General features: G+C 34.4%; 1 protein-coding gene across 3 annotated transcripts in view; it reads right to left on the bottom strand.

The window, feature by feature from the left end:
* The window catches only part of LOC127873217 (serine palmitoyltransferase 2-like), a 43376-nt gene that overhangs the window by 5341 nt on the left and 19583 nt on the right, over positions 1 to 18452 (bottom strand). For 2 of the 3 annotated variants that reach the window (XM_052416981.1, XM_052416980.1), the window contains exons 8-12: positions 17297 to 17516; positions 14717 to 14843; positions 10625 to 10760; positions 1205 to 1334; positions 282 to 402 (exon numbers count right to left, since the gene is read on the bottom strand). In XM_052416981.1, the coding sequence (XP_052272941.1) occupies positions 292 to 402; positions 1205 to 1334; positions 10625 to 10760; positions 14717 to 14843; positions 17297 to 17516 (724 nt within the window). In that variant the 3' untranslated portion in view covers positions 282 to 291. Of the gene's footprint in view, positions 1 to 281; positions 403 to 1204; positions 1335 to 10071; positions 10208 to 10624; positions 10761 to 14716; positions 14844 to 17296; positions 17517 to 18452 lie in introns of all 3 variants that reach the window. The other variant, XM_052416979.1, reaches the window with a different exon arrangement.

Raw genomic sequence — 18452 nt, 5'->3', positions numbered from 1 at the left:
CACAGTCATGTGAGACCAGCTCTGAGAAAACCGTGCCTCATTCATGTGTGTTCAGTGTCTTCCCAGGTTAGCTGTTGGCTGATCAAAGACAACACTGGCCCCTTTTATTGTATTTTTCATTCAAAGGAAGTCTCTTCTTAGTCAAAAATCAGTTTAGGTGGAATGTGTCAACCCTGATTAGCCAGTGTAAAATGCACAGACTAATCTTCATCGCCACTTTACACGCAAGCATAAGACCAGTTTTCCCAGAGGTCGGTTCCTGTACATGTTTCTCTACTTACAGTTGGACTGTTAGTGAATGGGGACATTGGCATTCTTGTCATCTTCACACCACTGGGGCACCTCCATACGAGAGTACTTCAGCTTCAACAACGTGCCAACTTCATCAATGATGTCTAGGGCCTGTAAAAGGTAAATTTTAACATTTAGGGCACGTTCAAAATAGACATTTTTAATACACTAGTTACTATTTACTTGCACTATATTTATTTACAAGGCTGTATAATGTACCTGTCATACTTACTAAGAATAAAATAATTTTCAACTTTTGTTAAATTATGTGAATTTTAAATATCAATAAATAAATTATAAAAAACAATTAATCTCCCAATAAAATTCAAGATATCAATTTAATATAACACTTCTAACTAATCGTAATTAATTTTAATTATAGATTCAAGTTAGCCGTTTTGAAAACCAAGTTTTCCACAAATGTCTAACACATTAATTATAACTAAAACTTGTCACAAGTATTCAACTAGACTTTAAACCACAATAGCTTTTCAGCTTGTGATAATCATTGATTAATTAACACTTTCCCACCCAGAAGCAAAGTGAAAAGTGCTATGTGCAAACAGCATAATACCAAAACAGCCTGTGAGTAACTCACAGTCTGTTAAGGTTTTATGCTGTTTGCTGCTTATCAGAATCTAAGGCTTGGAAATAAAGCCTTTAAAACTTGAATCAAGTACGAAAGGTCTTTAATTAAATTTAACTTTCTGAGGGTTCCAGACTACAAATGTTCCAAAATACGTATCTAAGTGGTAAAGGGTACATCTCCTAATAATCCACATATCATCATGTGGGTGCATTACACAACAGATTTTTTTTAATTCATTGGACATACACTATTTGACAAACAGAAAACAGGCATGATCTTTTGTCTACTGGTTAATGAGAATTCAACAACAGTGAAGCATCTTACCTTGTCAACCATTTCCCGGGTGTGTGCAGCGGAGAGACAGAACCGAGCCCGAGACTCGATGATAGGCGTTGCGGGAAAACCCACTACGACTGTTCCCAGGCCTCTCTTCAAGCACTCGCGACTAAAGCACCTGAAAAAATTGAGAAACTTCTTGTAAAATCAGGCCCATCTAATGATTAACAGCATATCAATAGGAAGATAATAATGTCAACACAACTACCAACTTATTAAACTGAAGAAATTGATCTGATATATCTTTAATCTTAAATTGTCATTAGAAAAATATGTAAAAACACCATGTTAATGCTGTAAAATCAATATCATGTTAAGTTGAGAACTGTTGAACTAAATATAATGTTAAGTTGACAACTGTGAAACTAAATATAATGTTATTTTGACAACTGTTCAACTAAATATTATGTTAAGTTGACAACTGTAAAAATTAATATAATGTTAGGTTGAGAACTGTTAAACTAAATATAATTTTAAGTCAACAACTGTAAAACTAAATATAATGTTAAGTTGACGATACCTGGACACTATTATAAGCATGACCGGCTTACTATGATAGGTGGTCATTAGTTTTTAAATTCTATATTTAGAACTGTTTCCCATACATGGGACAACAATGGCTTTTAGTTCGTGTTTCAATGCAATAAAAGCGTTTTAAGTGGGCTATCCTTACATTAATTTTTTAACAACAGTGGCACTTATAAATGCGTCATAAATGCATTTCAATATATAATATGCATTCATCAAGGCAAGTGTATGGTAAATGCTTCATATTGACAAACATACTTTTTGTAAATTTTGTATCTTTTAATGTCGAAAATACATGTATGCATGATTATAACTTAAAACGCCTGTACACCATATTGTGTACATGGTTTTCACTATATTTCTATATATTCACATTATAATAATGCTTATCTTATTGTTTCGCTTACTTTTCAGAGCGAAATTGCATTTTAAACTACAATTCAGTCACATACATTCAACAAACCATTGCCTTTAATTCACCTATACCAGTTAACATACAAATCAAACAATAAGTAAGGTTCTGTATTGTGCTAGTTTAAATCTAATTGAGGGCAACAACACAATAAATGTACAGTACATACTAATATAATGTATACATGTATGAACACAAAATTTATATACAGCACATATATATATATAAAGCTATCGCCATATTTAATAAGTAAGCAGCAGTAATAAGAAAGGCAAATACATAAAATGTTCTGAATACAATCTTATATTATGCTTCATGGCATAATGTCATAATGTGACACAATATTTATTGGTGGACAGAAAAAAATAACACAAACAGACACAAATAATAAGGGATCTAGAGTAGGATAGCAGGGAGCTGGGCCCTGCTCTAGAGTAGGATAGCAGGGAGCTGGGCCCTGCTGTTTTCTGGTTCCCCTTCCTGCTCCTGTACAGGCTAATCTGCGGAGACACTTTATGCACCTGCATTTGGCCCAATAAACCCCAAAGAAGGCTCATTTAAATACTTCTGGTGAAAAGTCAGAACTATCTAGCTCCAGAAACCATTTCCAGCATTCCAGTCAAGAAAAGACTACTCATTAATCTGTGTTTGCAAATAATCCAATTATCAAAGTCTTCATATCAATACTGAACTAGCTATTTCGGCAAAAACAAAAAGTCAGTCCACAGTTGATGTTGAAAACATGATCATTCTAATTAAATAGGCACATATGAATAACAAGCACAATTTGATTGCACAGCATGCTATGAAACAGCCAGTTCAGAAGATACTTTCAGACTTACATCTGACACTTGATAATTATTGGTAAACACACAAACCTATCAATAAGTGACACCCAATATCCTTAACATTTCCATAACTAAATGCTCATAGCTTAGATTTGATAATAAAGCTGTTGTACTACTTTATATGACATACTATGAATACCTGATACAACAAATCCATATACATGTACAACGAAATGAAGGGATACTAAAAAAAAGTTGTTGGTAACATCTAATATCACTATATTTTCAACTAAAAAAGATGCAATTTAATGAAAATGCCATAGAACCAAAAGGCGATTCATCAGAAGTATTTTACGGTCACTTTGTTAATTATGAATTTATATATGTCAGGAGATTGTAAATTGGTTTGCAACCATAACTTTTCACAACATACTGAAAATATATTAATGCATGTCCCAGGCATGTATTGAGGGAAAGATCAAGGCCACGACTTTTATATTTCTTGGTTTACAAAACCGCCGACCCTAATTTTTGGAAAATGGGAAAAAAAATAAAATCGGAAAATCGTCTTTTTTTTAATTATTTTATTCCCGACCGCACTGCAAAATGAGCGAAATGAGAAAAAAAACGATCCGGTTTGAGTACGGTTGCGAATAAAATGAAATAAGTACAATCAACGATTGGTTCACATATATTGCAGAGATCGGGATATTTTTCAATGTGACACATTATGTACCAGTCCTTTTATGGGCACTTCTCAAAATTTATTTCGGGTAAAAATTACAGACAATAAGAAAATCAGCGTCAGTCAAATGTCGACCCCATCAAAATTTATTTCCGTGTCTGTGACGCAACTATATTGTTTAACATGTTAATTATATTAAACAAACCCGATAGTATTTGATAATAAGTATAAATAATCCAATAAAACACTGCCATTATTTACGATATATGTGTTTAGGAATTTTGTAAACACGTCCGCCATAGTTTATAGGAACTGTACAGAAAGTTTGGAAATCGGAACAAATCGGTATATCTCGGAAAATCATTGATAAATGTATTTGTCGTTTCAATGCTTAGGGCCGAGTAATTTCGGCAAATCGGAACTCAACTTGTGTAAAACACTAGCTCAATTAACCGTTAACTCCGCCTCCGTTCTCTGCAAAAGATTCGAAGGCGGAGCTATGCACGTGCTTTTATTAAATTGGAGGATTGCAATTGAGAAACAAACACACGATTGGTTCGGCATGTTGATTGCTAGACAAAGGAAGCCAATTTTTTCGGCGCGAAATTCGTCGCTTTATTGCTTCCGACAGAAAGCGGCTTTCCTTTGATGACGTCAAACTGTCAATTCACGCAGACTGCACATTTTCGGAAGACTTTAACTGACTCCTTGTTTACAATTCCAGTAAAAAAAAACACTTGCTAACATTAAACTTTGGATTAAATTATCAAAATAAAGCAAAAGCGAAGTTGACAAATATGATTAAATTAATTCGCGTCAGTTCAAATAAGACGTTTTGCGTTGTAAATCAACGAGTTTTCATGACAACAACAACTTTGACAAACATTACCGCGACGACGCATGGATCGATCTACCTCGATTTTTTTTTCATGTACGATCTCATAAGTCGAGTAAGAGCAAACACATACCGAGTAATTTGTGTATGAGTAGTTTATCTTATATAAGATTTATGCAACGGGCATCGCATTGCGTAATGGTGCGCATCCAATTATGGAAATGAAGCGCAGTTTTTCGTTTTAATGGGAGAAGAACGCATGTCATGTAATGGAGTGTTTAAAATTGCCTGATGTTACATAAGGTGCTGTTAGGACTCATTTCATTTGAAGATATAGATGTGTTTCATTGCATAATTTGATTTTTTGTCTCTGTGTTAAGGTTATAAAAGATATGTTGTCTTTGTTCTGATGTTATTAGTATTAACTTTTTTTTCCAATGATGTTTTTTTTTTTTTTTTTTTTTTCGACCGCCCGATGGACCATTTTCAAAATAATTTTTGTAAACCAATAAAAAAAAAAGTCGTGGCCCAATGTACACATTGTGGTTAAAAGCAAGGCTATTTTATATCATCATTTAAACTACGCTTTAAAAATAAACAGTTAACAGACAGTAGAACCTTTGCATATTTGTAAATTATCTGTATTTATGTTCAAACATGTATATATTGTCTTAAATGCATTTAAATAATATTTATAAGTTTAAATACAATTCTTATTACATTTCGTATTATTATTTATCACATGCTATACCCTGTTTCCCATGTAATACAACCATAACATATTTTTTATTTTTTTTTTATAAAAAAAAGATCTTACACTCGTCATATCATACCATATTTTATTAAACTCGTCCAGGAAATTCGTTTCGCTTACTAACAAAACTCCTAAACTCGTTTAATAAAATACGGTATGATATGACAACTTGTGCCAGATCCTATATGTATGTTTGATCTTTGACAGTAATTTATTCAACAAAAGCATGCCAATGCTGGTCCACAACACTGGAGTAGGTATATCATTCCATGCAAAACACAATGCATCAAGATTCCTGATGTGATACTATAAAGGATGAGAAAGTAGGAATAACACTGTTTCTATTTTTTGTTCTGGGTTATAACTGTAATAATAAAAAAGGACAATTTATAAACAAGCCATTTACTAAACAATTTGATCTAAGGAATGTTTTCACATTTAGCCAAAATTTAAGCTGATTATAATACTTGAACAGACATTTTGAACAAAGATGTGGAACTTTCACAATAAATTAGCTTGATTTTGACCTTCACCCACATAAGACGACCTTTTCATGATCTGCTCTCACTAATATTGGATAACATTTAAAAGCAATTTTCCACATCTGAATGAATCAATATTTTAAACTTGAAAATTCTCTATGTAAATGGCAAAAAATACATCAACTTTGGATTTTCTGAAATAATTGACCATTCAACACTGATGTTCAGATATTTCCAGCCATCATTACTTGAAGCACTTTGATCTCAGACTGGTTCTGTGTGTTTTATCTAAACCTATTTACCTTTATTCATTTGAACTGTCATACGCTAAAAAATAATTGTAACAAGAATGCATGAAATAACTAACATAATGGGAAATAATGCAACAAAAGAAATAATATGGCTCTAAATAATTTTGCCAAATTTTCTGATGTATAAATATATATTTATATGCTTATATATCTTAAATAGTAACATACACATGTAAATTGTGATGAACACGGGAGAAATTTACACAAAACTGCTTAAACCAAGTTTAATTTTTTAAGAAACCGAAAGAGTGTATCCTCATATATTTAATAGCAGCATTCATGACACAGTACATAAACACATGATCATTATTTAAAAAACACATTAGAATTGCTAAAGTAGGCAAAGAAATTGAGAAACTGCATTATTGGTGATTTTATAACACATGTACAGTACACATATTAAAGAAATAAACTGTTTATGATCAAATTAATGGAAACTTCAACTACAATAAAACATGAGTTATATCAGAAATGTTCAGATCCAAACTAAAAGGGAACAATAAGTTATGGGAACATGAAGAGGAAAGTAAGATAAAACAGAAAATAAATAAACGGAAAAACATTGTTAAAATGTGTACAAAAACGAACATGACAAAATCATAATAAATTATATTTCATTCCTTGCTGTAGTTGAAAATAGAATGTAAGAACAACCTCACAATACACTTTTTGTACCGATAAGCAGTTCTTGCATGGTATTACTTGTATTTATTCACAAAAAGTATCATATTTTACAAAAATATGTTAAGCAACCTTTTAGCATAACATGTTACTGTGTGCGATAACATTTTGGTAGTTTCCTATGTTTGTTTACTTATACCAGGGTATTAATTTGATTTTAATCTTCTTAAACAAAATTAATGATGCCGTTATCAAAAATACTGTTTGTTTAATTGTATAGTTGTTGTTGTTTTTGCCATTAACAACTAACAAAAAATCAAAGAAGACTCTTGATACAACCATCATGTAATAAGCAAGTAACCACTTACAAGTAAGAAGTCAGAATTAATAACATTTCAGACATTATTTCTTTAACCCTTTGCATGCTTGGAAATTTGTTGTCTGATAGAATGTTGTCTGCTGAATTTCTAAAATTAGCATTTTCTTCGATTTTTTTCAAAGAATACTATCAGATAAGCAAACACTTTGGATCCTGATGAGACGCCACAGAACGTGGCATCTCATCTGGATCCAAACTGTTTGCAAAGGCCTTCAAAATTCGGTTCCAGCACTGAAAGAGTTAACTCGGGATTAATTTTATCTAATTTTGTTTATATAGATAAAATTAAAGACAGGACTTTGTATAAACATCTAAAATGCATTTTTAAGAGTAATTTTTATTTAAGCATAAATATAGTAATCTTTATACATAAGCTTTTCAACTACACAAGAACAGTGTGTGTGTGTGCAGAATGGAGTTATAACGTCAGTGGGGCAACACCATGATCAGTTATTTTTTTTGCTCAAAATTACCGCCGATATTCGGCTGCTTCCCAATTGCAAAATTCCACGTTTTTTCCCAAAATTCTGACCTCAATTTCAAAAAAAAAAGCCCATTTTTTTTTTTTTTTAAAGACAGAAGTCTCTTATGACTTATTTATGTTTTCTTATCTCAAGTTCTCAACTTTATTTTTAAACATCCTACAAAATATATAATTTAAATTTAGTCCTTTTTTGTCGATAAAAAATTCCCAAATTTGCCACTTTAATTGATAAAAAAAAATCAAATTTGACCAGACTCCTTTTCCCCAAATGGCTAGAAAAACCACTGAACATGCACTTAAAACAATATTAATTCTGTTACTTATAATAATATTTATTATGCTTAATTTTTCCCAATTTCATGGTTTATCGGCTATTTTTCCCAATTTCACGGTTTATCGTGCTAGTTTTCCACATTCAAATGGCACTGGCTCTAACAAATAAAAGCAAAAAAAATCACTGATGTTAGAATCCAATACATTCAGATCTTCACCAAAGAACAATAACTCAATTTATCACAAGCTTTAGCTATTTTCTTGTGTAAGAGAACTATTACACATGTATTAAGTTATCATAACATTTTTAGTATTTTTCCTTGGCAACTGTTTATTCAACTGACCAATAGCAAGATGTTATTTTTGTGAAATGACGTCGTCAACCTGAAATAATATCAGGAAAGAAAATGTCTTTGCTAATTCTAATTAAGTATTGACCTGAATGAAGTTGGACATTATAAAACGTGTCAGATCCTTTATATCTGTGATGTAAACTATAAATCATGAGAATTGTATCAATTATAAAATGCAAGTATCTTCTTTGTGTGAAGATCTGAAGGCTCTACTGAGTTCTATAAAGCTGAGTGCTACCATTAGTCATGCAAAACTATTAACTCAAAGAACACACAGGCAACGCAAACAGAAGGTTGGAGCAAACTTATTGCTTGCTCTTAATGCTGAATTTCTGCATGCATACATAAAAAGAATTGCTGGTAACATAACCAAATTTTGAATCATGACAATTTATTAAAAAAGCCAAACAAACAAAAAATTGATTTTTAATGTATTAAGTAAAACAAACAGAAATGATCAAATGAGAGTCTTGTAAATGCAGCTATTGTATAAACATGCTCTGGTACATGGGAATGGATAATATTATCATATGATATAATATAAAATGATATCAGGGGTGTGATTGAACAGAAATCCGAGAGGGGCAAATTCTGTTGGCTGATTTTGGACAAACGTGAAGTGAAAAACTCTTATAACAGGCACACAAATAAAAACATCTCGTGGAACTTGCTATATGTTTTTCCCTAAAGATCTTTTATTTCCACCACTTATACTAAAGATGCAAATTTAACAGTATTAATTAGGTCATGGGCGTATATGGTTGTATTGGTCCCTGATTTAGCTGAATTTCATGTTTGTGATGTTGTTTCTTGTTTCCTGTATAAAAATGCTGGCAATCTTTCATTTTTCTAAATGCTGTTTCTTTTGAACAATGGTCACCACTTGTACAGGGTTCAATTATTGACACTATACCACTGGATTCGTACTTCACGATTCTTTCACATGAAACACCTTGTCTTACCAGGACAGTAGAACTTCCTGAACCATTTGGAAATTGTCCATAGCTGTTTCTAGCCATTCCAATTTAAAATACTTTAAATCAAATTTCCACTGATTTGTCCATCACCGAGATTTGGTGACAGTTGTTCGTTCTTTCCATAATTTTCATTTATTCAGAATAACATCATTTGCAAAGAAATAAAAGAAAATAACAAACAATTTTTCAACTAATGATTTTTTTATTGGAAGATTTGTCAACAACAGCCAATGGCATCTCTTTCAAAAGTACTTCTAATGCAATATGCTACTAGTATTGGTGGGTCCCCTTGTGAAATATGCCATGCAATTGGTCATACCCCTCATCATCTCATTTTTCAAGAATGTTCATGAATCTCAGAAAATGGCCCATGGGAAAATAGGATATGCAGAAATCTGCTTATCAACAAAAAGAATCACACCCCTGGATATACAAAATACAAATGGATATTCAAATATTATTAACTGCATTTATACAGACTATAGCAAAATATTGGAGTATATAAACTACACAAATAGAGTTAACTAGATCAACAAGTCAAATGAATATACTACATAAGCATTGCCCCCACATGTTCCCTATGATATGACATCAAACTTTGAACGGACTTCATTTTGGTAATTTTCGCAAACAGATCTGTTCATTTCATGTTCATAATGCATTTTTTGTAATTTTCTGTCTTAGTGATAATAAGAACTTTTCCATGAAATTTTAATTTACGGTGACTGTACTTCTTTTTTCATTTTAACTGTATTTTTAAACTGTGTTCATGCACCCATGATCAGTTTTGATATTAAGAAAAAAACAATAAATATCCAGTTAAAATGAAATAAAACGATGAAATTATGTATGCAAGATTCTATTTTTCTTACAGTAAGCACTAAATCAGCAAAAATGTTATTGACAAAACTACAAGTTTGCTCTCAGCCTTATATACAACTCAATACAACTTTCCTACACCTCTAAAACTTACGCAATCTTAGCCGGCATAAAAAGAAGCAAAGGCACAACAGGGGAATCTTTGTTCCCGTAAATAATGAACCCCATTTCGTGCAGTCGCCGTCTAAAGTATCGAACATTATCCCGCAGCTGAGAGATTCTTCTTTGTCCTGTAAAAAGTGTATGGCTTTGTGATAAGTTAAAGTTTCTGTGAGATTACACCTACTTGGTTACAAGTTTGCATCCATGTTACTTAGTACATGAACCATGCAGTCTTGTTAAACAGTGCAAGTTGCACTAAACTGATTAACATCCCATAATCCCTTCAATAGCCTACCATTCAGTGCAGTATCAGTGAACCTCCGTTGTTTTCACATGGATAAGCCCACAATGTAAAACAATAAATGTTCTAAACCCTGCTGAACGGGCTTAACACTTAAAGTTGCCTTACCAACCATGGACTCAAGTTCCAGCACATAGTCTTGCTGGCTTCAAACGTGTCAGTCAAAGCTCTGACTACACAAACAACGCTAAAAGGGGCCACATGGGGGGAAGGGGAGCCTTAAAACATGCTGATATGGACCTACCCAGCTCGCGCAGGATAATAGATGAGTAGTGGGACCACTGGTGAGTCTCTATTTCCATAGATTATATAGCCCAATTCGTGGAGACGTCGACGGAAATAGCGAATATTGGTCTTTAACTGCTGGACGCGTCTTAAGCCTGAAGTGATGGACGTATTATACAACATGCACACATACACCTGACATGTGACAGCGAGTGCTTTCTCAATGCATTTAACATTTCCAATACACATTTTGGGATTCTAGTATGTTGGAAAACACTGCCCAGTGTTTGATTTTCATTTGTTCATTTGTGTTTTACATGTATGGAGATACGGCAATCACTATTTTGTATGTTGAAAATACCTTAAAGACATTATTCTGAAAATAATCAATGGCTCTACAAAATCAGTTTTCTTTGTATAAACTCTCTGTCATGCATATTAAAAACATAAGCTCAATTACTGAAACTAACCAAGTTAAACCTTTGATGTTGGCACTTGGCCATTATACTTCGTCAAATATTAAATTTCATTAATACTGCAATTGTTATAATTTCAAAATATTGAGTGTTTTTCAAAAAATTAATTTTTGCAGACACTTAAATTTGTGAATTTTTTATTTTGGAAATTAAGATTGAGGAAGTTGATTCGGTCATTTGCAGATGTGTGTTTGGTAAAATTATGGATCGGTCAACCCATTAAATTAACAAAAATTTATGCCCCAAAATTATTCATGATTTTCCAGTAATTGAATCATAAGCAGAATGATTGATCATTAAATCAGAGAAGTACATTCAAGATGGATGAACTTGATTATGTTAAGTGCATACACTTAAAAAAAACAACAGCATGGTAATTTCAGTGTCACGATTTTAAGACAAAGTTTTATGATAAAATCTCAGTGAAAAGTAAAAGATAATTTAGTAAAATGATTAAACTATGATAGTTTAACTTTTAGATATGAGTTAAGTGGTATAAACGACTTTAGGTACATTTCCTTGCAGTTGGTAATGACTGAGTAATTATTGAAAAACGGATGAGATGATAATGATAATTTAAGCCTTGTCCTGAGATAAACGAAAAGTGTTGTCCCAGATTAGCCTGTGAAGTCCGTCTAAGCTAATCAGGGTCAATACTTTTTGTATTTATTGTTTCCTTTAAAGGAAGTCTATTCTAAACCAAACAAGATGGCCTGAAAGGCCCAAAGTAGCTCACTAGAGATAACAAGATATTATTGGGACAAATCTTCTGACCAAGTTTCACGAAGATCGGAAAATAAATGTGGCCTCTAGAGTGTTAACAAAGTTTTACTATAGCCATATAAGGAAAAATGCCCCGCCCCCTGGCAGCCATGTTTTTCAACCAACCGGCATCATTTTTGAACTCGTCCAAGATATTATTGGGATGAATCTTCTGACCAAGTTTCATGAAGATCGGACAGTAAATGTTGCCTCTAGAGTGTTAATAAGATTTTACTATAGCCATAAGGAAAAATGCACCACCCCTTGGAATCCATTTTTTTCTAGCAAACATACTTATTTACGGACCCATCTAAGATATCATTGAGACCAATCTTCTGACCAAATTTCATGAAGATTGGACACTAAATGTGGCCTCTAGAGTGTTAACAAGGTTTTACTATAGCCATACATAGCCATATAAGGAAAAATGCCCCGCCCCGTGGTGGCCATGGTTTTACAGCAACCAAAACCATCTTCGAACTCATCCAAGATATCATTGGGACAAATCTTCTGACCAAGTTTCATGATGATCGGAAAATAAATGTGACCTCTAGAGTGTTAACAAGGTTTTAATATAGCCATATAAGGAAAATAGCCCCGCCCCCGTGGTGGCCATGTTTTTCAACCAACCGGCATCATTTTTGAACTCGTCTAAGATATTATTAGGATGAATCTTCTGACCAAGTTTCATGAAGATCGGACTATAAATGTGGCCTCTAGAGTGTTAACAAGATTTTACTATAGCCTTATATAGCCATATAAGGAAAAATGCCCCGACCCTTGGCGGCCATGTTTTTAATGCAAAAGTAACCATTTTCGAACTCATCCAAGATATCATTAAGACAAATCTTCTGACCATATTTCATCAAGATTGGACAATAAATGTGGCCTCTAGAGTGTTAACAAGGTTTTACTACAGCCATATAAGGAAAAATGCCCCGCCCCCTGGTGGCCATGTTTTTCAACCAACTGGCATCATTTTCGAACTCGTCCAAGATATTATTAGGATAAATCTTCTGACCTAGTTTTATAAATATCAGACAATAAATGTGGCCTCTAGAGTGTTAACAAGATTTTAATATAGCCATATATAGCCATATAAGGAAAAATGCCCCGCCCCTTGGCAGCCATGTTTTTCAAGCAAACATAACCATTTTCGAACTCATCCAAGATATCATTGAAACCAATCTTCTGACCAAATTTCATGAAGATTGAACAGTAAATGTGGCCTCTAAAGAGTTTACAAGGCAAATGTTGACGCCGCACAACGCACAAAGGACGACGGACAAAAAGCGATCACAAAAGCTCACCATGAGCACGTTGTGCTCAGGTGAGCTAAAAAGGTAGGCAGAAAGAGTTGTCCCAAAATAGCTATTAGCCTGTGTAGACAAGCTAATCTGGAACAACACTTTAAGCACATGCATTAAGCAGCTGTCCCAGAACAAGACTCTTAAACATGAAGTTCTGTCCAATCGCAGATTTGTAACTCATAACAGAAAATCAAACACCTGCAGTTTCAACTGGGAGGGAGATGTACATGGGCAGAAATCAACATGGGATATACGCCTAAACACATATAGATCCATCAAGAAATGGTGTTGAATATCTGAGCTGGATTGAGGGCAGACGTCATACCTGACTGCACACATGTCATACCTGACTGCACACGGTCCACTACACAATTAGTGCACGGAGGGATTATAGAAATTTCTTCAGTGATATAAGAGAATTTCACTGATGGCTGTTACAAAATATTCATTTCTAGCATGGCTATTTACTGCTGATTATTTCAATTTTACTCAAATGCAGACCACTTATTTAAGGTTTTTAAACGCTTCAGAAAACGAAAAAGGAAAACATTTGGTTACCCAGTTTAAAACTGATTGGCAGATTGAGTTAGCCCTTTGCATGCTGGGATATTCGTCATCTGCTAAAAGGTCATCTGCTGAATTTCTTAAATTAGCATTTTCTTCGATTTTTTACAAAAGAATACTATCAGAATTGCAAACAGTTTGGATCCTGATGAGACGCCACATTCTGTGGCGTCTCATCTGGATCCAAACAGTTTGCAAAGACCTTCAAAATTCGGTTCCAGCACTGAAAGAGTTAGTCAGACTCCATATTCAACAAAATCTTTATCTTTGCAGTCGATTTTAATCACTTCAGGTTCTTGCTTTCTGATCAAATTTATCTTTTAATCTTGATTTGCATTGTCGGCCATGTGCTTTGGTCAGGAAGTCAATGATGATAGTTTGCAACAGTTCAGTTGTCATTGCAGCATTGGGCAAATATAGGGGTGATTTGATTGCATTTCCAAGTATATTACATTAAACCTTGCTTTAGAAAATACAGATTTTCTAACAGGATTACAAAAATACATAAACCACTTACAGAACTGACAAATATTTAAAACATTAATTTCAAATTTTTATGAAAAGATCTATATGATAAAACAAATAAAGTACCTGAATTATTTTCTGAACAAGTATATGTTTACAAGATTCCATAAGGTAACTTTTAAGAAAATTGTATTAATATCACCACCACCTAAGTATTACAGGAGTCTCTCTAACATGGTACAAGCAAGCAGACCTTGTGATACTTAGGTGGCCATAAGAGCCTCTTTTGGGAAAAAACTGGGTTTAATGCATGTGCACACAGGCTCATCAGGGACAACAATTTACGCTTTTATGAAATTTTTGTTTAAAGAAAAGCTCTTCTACACAAAAAACCAGTCCAAGATGAAAGTGCCATCCCTGATTAGCCTGTGCGGATGAACAGGCTCATCTGCCATGACACTACGCACATGCAATAAGCCCAGTTCTCCTACAGCGAGGCTATAAACTAGAATGAAGCTGCCATGAGCCACATACCTTCGCCAGTGCCGTCCTTCCCCATGATGATCTTCATGCTTGAGATGATTTGCTGGGCCACTGGAGGAGGCATAGATGGACTGTAGACAGCCGCGTGGGAATTGCAGCGCAGGTGGTTGATCAGTTTCTGGAATGGAGAGATGAAGCTGAATAGTTAGAAAGCATTTGTTTTATACTTGTTAAATAAAAAAAGGTAAAATACACCACTTGAACTAGAAGGCAGGGTTTTTCCTACCATTCTGGGAAAATGGGGCTTAAAGCATGTACCTTAAATGTCGTCCCAGATTGGTTGTACAGACTGTGCAAACTTATATGAGACATCACTTAAGGCACATGCATTAGGCCAAGTCAATGTGTGTACTTAAGTTTGTAAATATACATATGTTCTGCTGCTTGATTTTACCTTAAAAAGAATATCAATGATAATTTTGCTTAAAAAATAATCTACTCAACTGTAAGGGCATCACGTTAACAGATTTTTCTAAACGTTTAAACTAAATGAAATAAAAAAAAAGTTACCGTTTAAACGGTATCCCTATGTCCGTTTAAAAAGCATCAGTACCATTGCATTTCCAAACTAACAAGGGCTGTTTGTAAAACATGCATGCCCCCCATATGGGCTCTAGGTTGTAGTGACAGCCATTGTGTGAATATGTTTTTTGTCACTGTGACCTTGACCTTTGACCTAGTGACCTGAAAATCCTGAAAATCAATAGGGGTCATCTGCGAGTCATTATCAATCTACCTATCAAGTTTCATGATCCTAGGCATAAGCGTTCTTGAGTTATCATCCGGAAACCATTTTACTATTTCGGGTCACCATGACCTTGACCTTTGACCTAGTGACCTCAAAATCAATAGGGGTCATCTGCCAGTCATTATCAATCTACCTATGAAGTTTCATGATTCTAGGCATAAGCGTTCTTGAGTTATCATCCGGAAACCATTTTACTATTTCGGGTCACCGTGACCATGACCTTTGACCTAGTGACCTGAAAATCAATAGGGGTCATCTGCCAGTCATTATCAATCTACCTATGAAGTTTCATGATTCTAGGCATAAGCGTTCTTGAGTTATCATCCGGAAACCATTTTACTATTTCGGGTCACCGTGACCTTGACCTTTGACCTAGTGACCTGAAAATCAATAGGGGTCATCTGCGAGTCCTGATCAATCTATCTATCAAGTTTCATGATGCTAGGCATAAGCGTTCTTGAGTTATCATCCGGAAACCATTTTACTATTTTGGGTCACTGTGACCTTTGACCTAGTGACCTCAAAATCAATAGGGGTCATCTGCGAGTCATGATCAATGTTCCTATGAAGTTTCATGATCCTAGGCCCAAGTGTTCTTGAGTTATCATCCGGAAACCACCTGGTGGACCGACCAACCGACAGACCGACCGACATGAGCAAAGCAATATACCCCCTTTTCTTCAAAGGGGGGCATAAAAATAGTAATTATTTCCGGAAGTAATATTCAGCGCATATCCCATTCGCGCAATACGTCATATTAAAACCATAAAATATTATAAACCAGACCATCCGTATCACCACATGTGTATTCGTCATTCTATAAAAAAATGAATGTCGAAAATAATGTAAAATCGATGAAAAATACTGCATCCGAAAACGAAACTCCGAAAAAGATGTACGTATTTTGCACATGAAATACAATGTGCATATTGTTCGACCGCAGAAAATGAAACCAGTTAACTAGCAAAAATGTAATCAATATATAATCAATTATATAATTAATAATATAATCAATATACACTTTGCAAATCAATCACTTAAAATATTTCAAGATGGCGGCATACGCACTGTTTCGTTGCAATGTTGTAAGATTTTCGGAAAGTAGCGAAGATTTTCCGTTAGTTTTCGTTCATGTCTGTGCCATCCTCTAACCAATCAGAAATAAATTACCGCCAAATTGGGTAGCCCGGATTAACCGCAAGTACCCGGATTTCCCAGTTCGTCGTCGCTATACTTCGTACGGCTAGTCGGCTACGTTATTTGCACCCAAATATTTATTATATTGATATTGACTATCGTTTAAACGTTTATTGTTTTGGCAAACGTTTATGAGCAAAACACGAAACGCGACCGTTTAAACGTGATAGCCTTACTCAACTGACCAAAGTAAACCATAACTATTTATTCAATATTAAACTTCAGTTATAGATGATTGCATGCAACATACTTTAAAAATTTCCAACGAAACTATTTCAATGTGACACGAATTGTTGTTATTCTTGTTAATAACAAAAAACTTTTGGTATTTTAGGCCAACCTTGAACACAATAACAACATTAACCCTTTCCAACTCAAAAGCAGAGTGAAAATGGCTTTGTGCAAACAGAATAAAAACCAGAACTGCATGTGAGTTAGTCACACACAGTCTTTTAATTTCTATGCTGTTCCCTGCTCATCTGTATCTAAGGGCTGGAAATGAAGCCTTTACAACTAAAATTTAGTAAGAAAGGTCTTTAATCAAATTTTACTTTGTAAGTTTTTAAGGGACTACAAATGCGTACAATAGGTATCTAAGTGGTCAAGGGCTAATAAAGCAAACTCACCCTTGTGCCACCAATATAGCCTCCAGCAGAGCCGAAGCTTTTGGTAAAAGTGCCCATCATGATATCAATGTCCCGAGGGTCGATCCCAAAGTAGTCGACCACACCCCTGCCCCGAGGGCCCATGGCCCCTATGCTGTGAGCCTCATCGAGGTAAATGTACGCCTTGTATTTCTTCTTGAGTCTCAACACCTCGGGCAAACACACCACCGAGCCTTCCATGCTGTAATTGATTAACAGATGATAACATTGAGCCTCGTTCTGTCAAGTCTCATTTTTTGCCTTCAATTCATAAAAACGAGGCTCAATGTATGTGCGTAAAGTGTCGTTCCTGATAAGCCTGTAAAGTCTTCACAGGATAATCAAGGAAAACACTTTCTGCCTTAACCCTTTGAGTGCTGGAACCGAATTTTGAAGGCCTTTGCAAACAGTTTGGATCCAGATGAGACGCCACAGAACATGGCGTCTCATCAGGATCCAAACTGTTTGCTATTCTGATATTCTTTGAAAAAAATGAAAGAAAATGCTAATTTTAGAAATTCAGCAGAAGACATTTAAGCAGACAACAAATTTCCCAGCATGCAAAGGGTTGGGTTGATTTTTGTTTAGAAGAAACTTTCTTGACATAAAAAAAGAAAGTGTAGCCCCAGATAAGCTTGTGCAAACTGCACCGGCTAATCTTAGACGATACATAACGCACATGAATTAAACAATGTTTTCCGAGAGGATGGCTCAATTATAATTGTTTTCCCTGTAAAAACATGTGATATCATCAATGAAATGCAAGGAAATTAACATGTGCTAAAATTTATCTACCATTGTGTTTAATCCTGATGACAAAAAATTTCACATGTAATCTAATGATTTCTGAAACTCCAAGTTTTAAGTTGCAAACATAGCAACTTAACTTTCAAGTCAAATGCACTAACAAGAACTATTAATATTTTCTCACTCAAAAGCAAAGTGAAAATGGCTATGTGCAACCAGCAGTCTGTTCAGGTTTATGCTGTTTGCTGCTCGTCAGCATCTTATGGTTGAAGCCATTTCAACTTGAAGAAACTTGTTATAAAGTTCTTTAATTTCATTAGATATTCTAAGGTACTACAAATGCATCAAAGTTAGTATCTGAGAGGTAAAGGGTTAAAACATTCTCCTATGA

Source organism: Dreissena polymorpha, chromosome 3 (assembly GCF_020536995.1).
Source record: "Dreissena polymorpha isolate Duluth1 chromosome 3, UMN_Dpol_1.0, whole genome shotgun sequence".
NCBI classification, from domain to species: domain Eukaryota; kingdom Metazoa; phylum Mollusca; class Bivalvia; order Myida; family Dreissenidae; genus Dreissena; species Dreissena polymorpha.
This window is presented reverse-complemented; position numbering and strand designations above follow the sequence as displayed.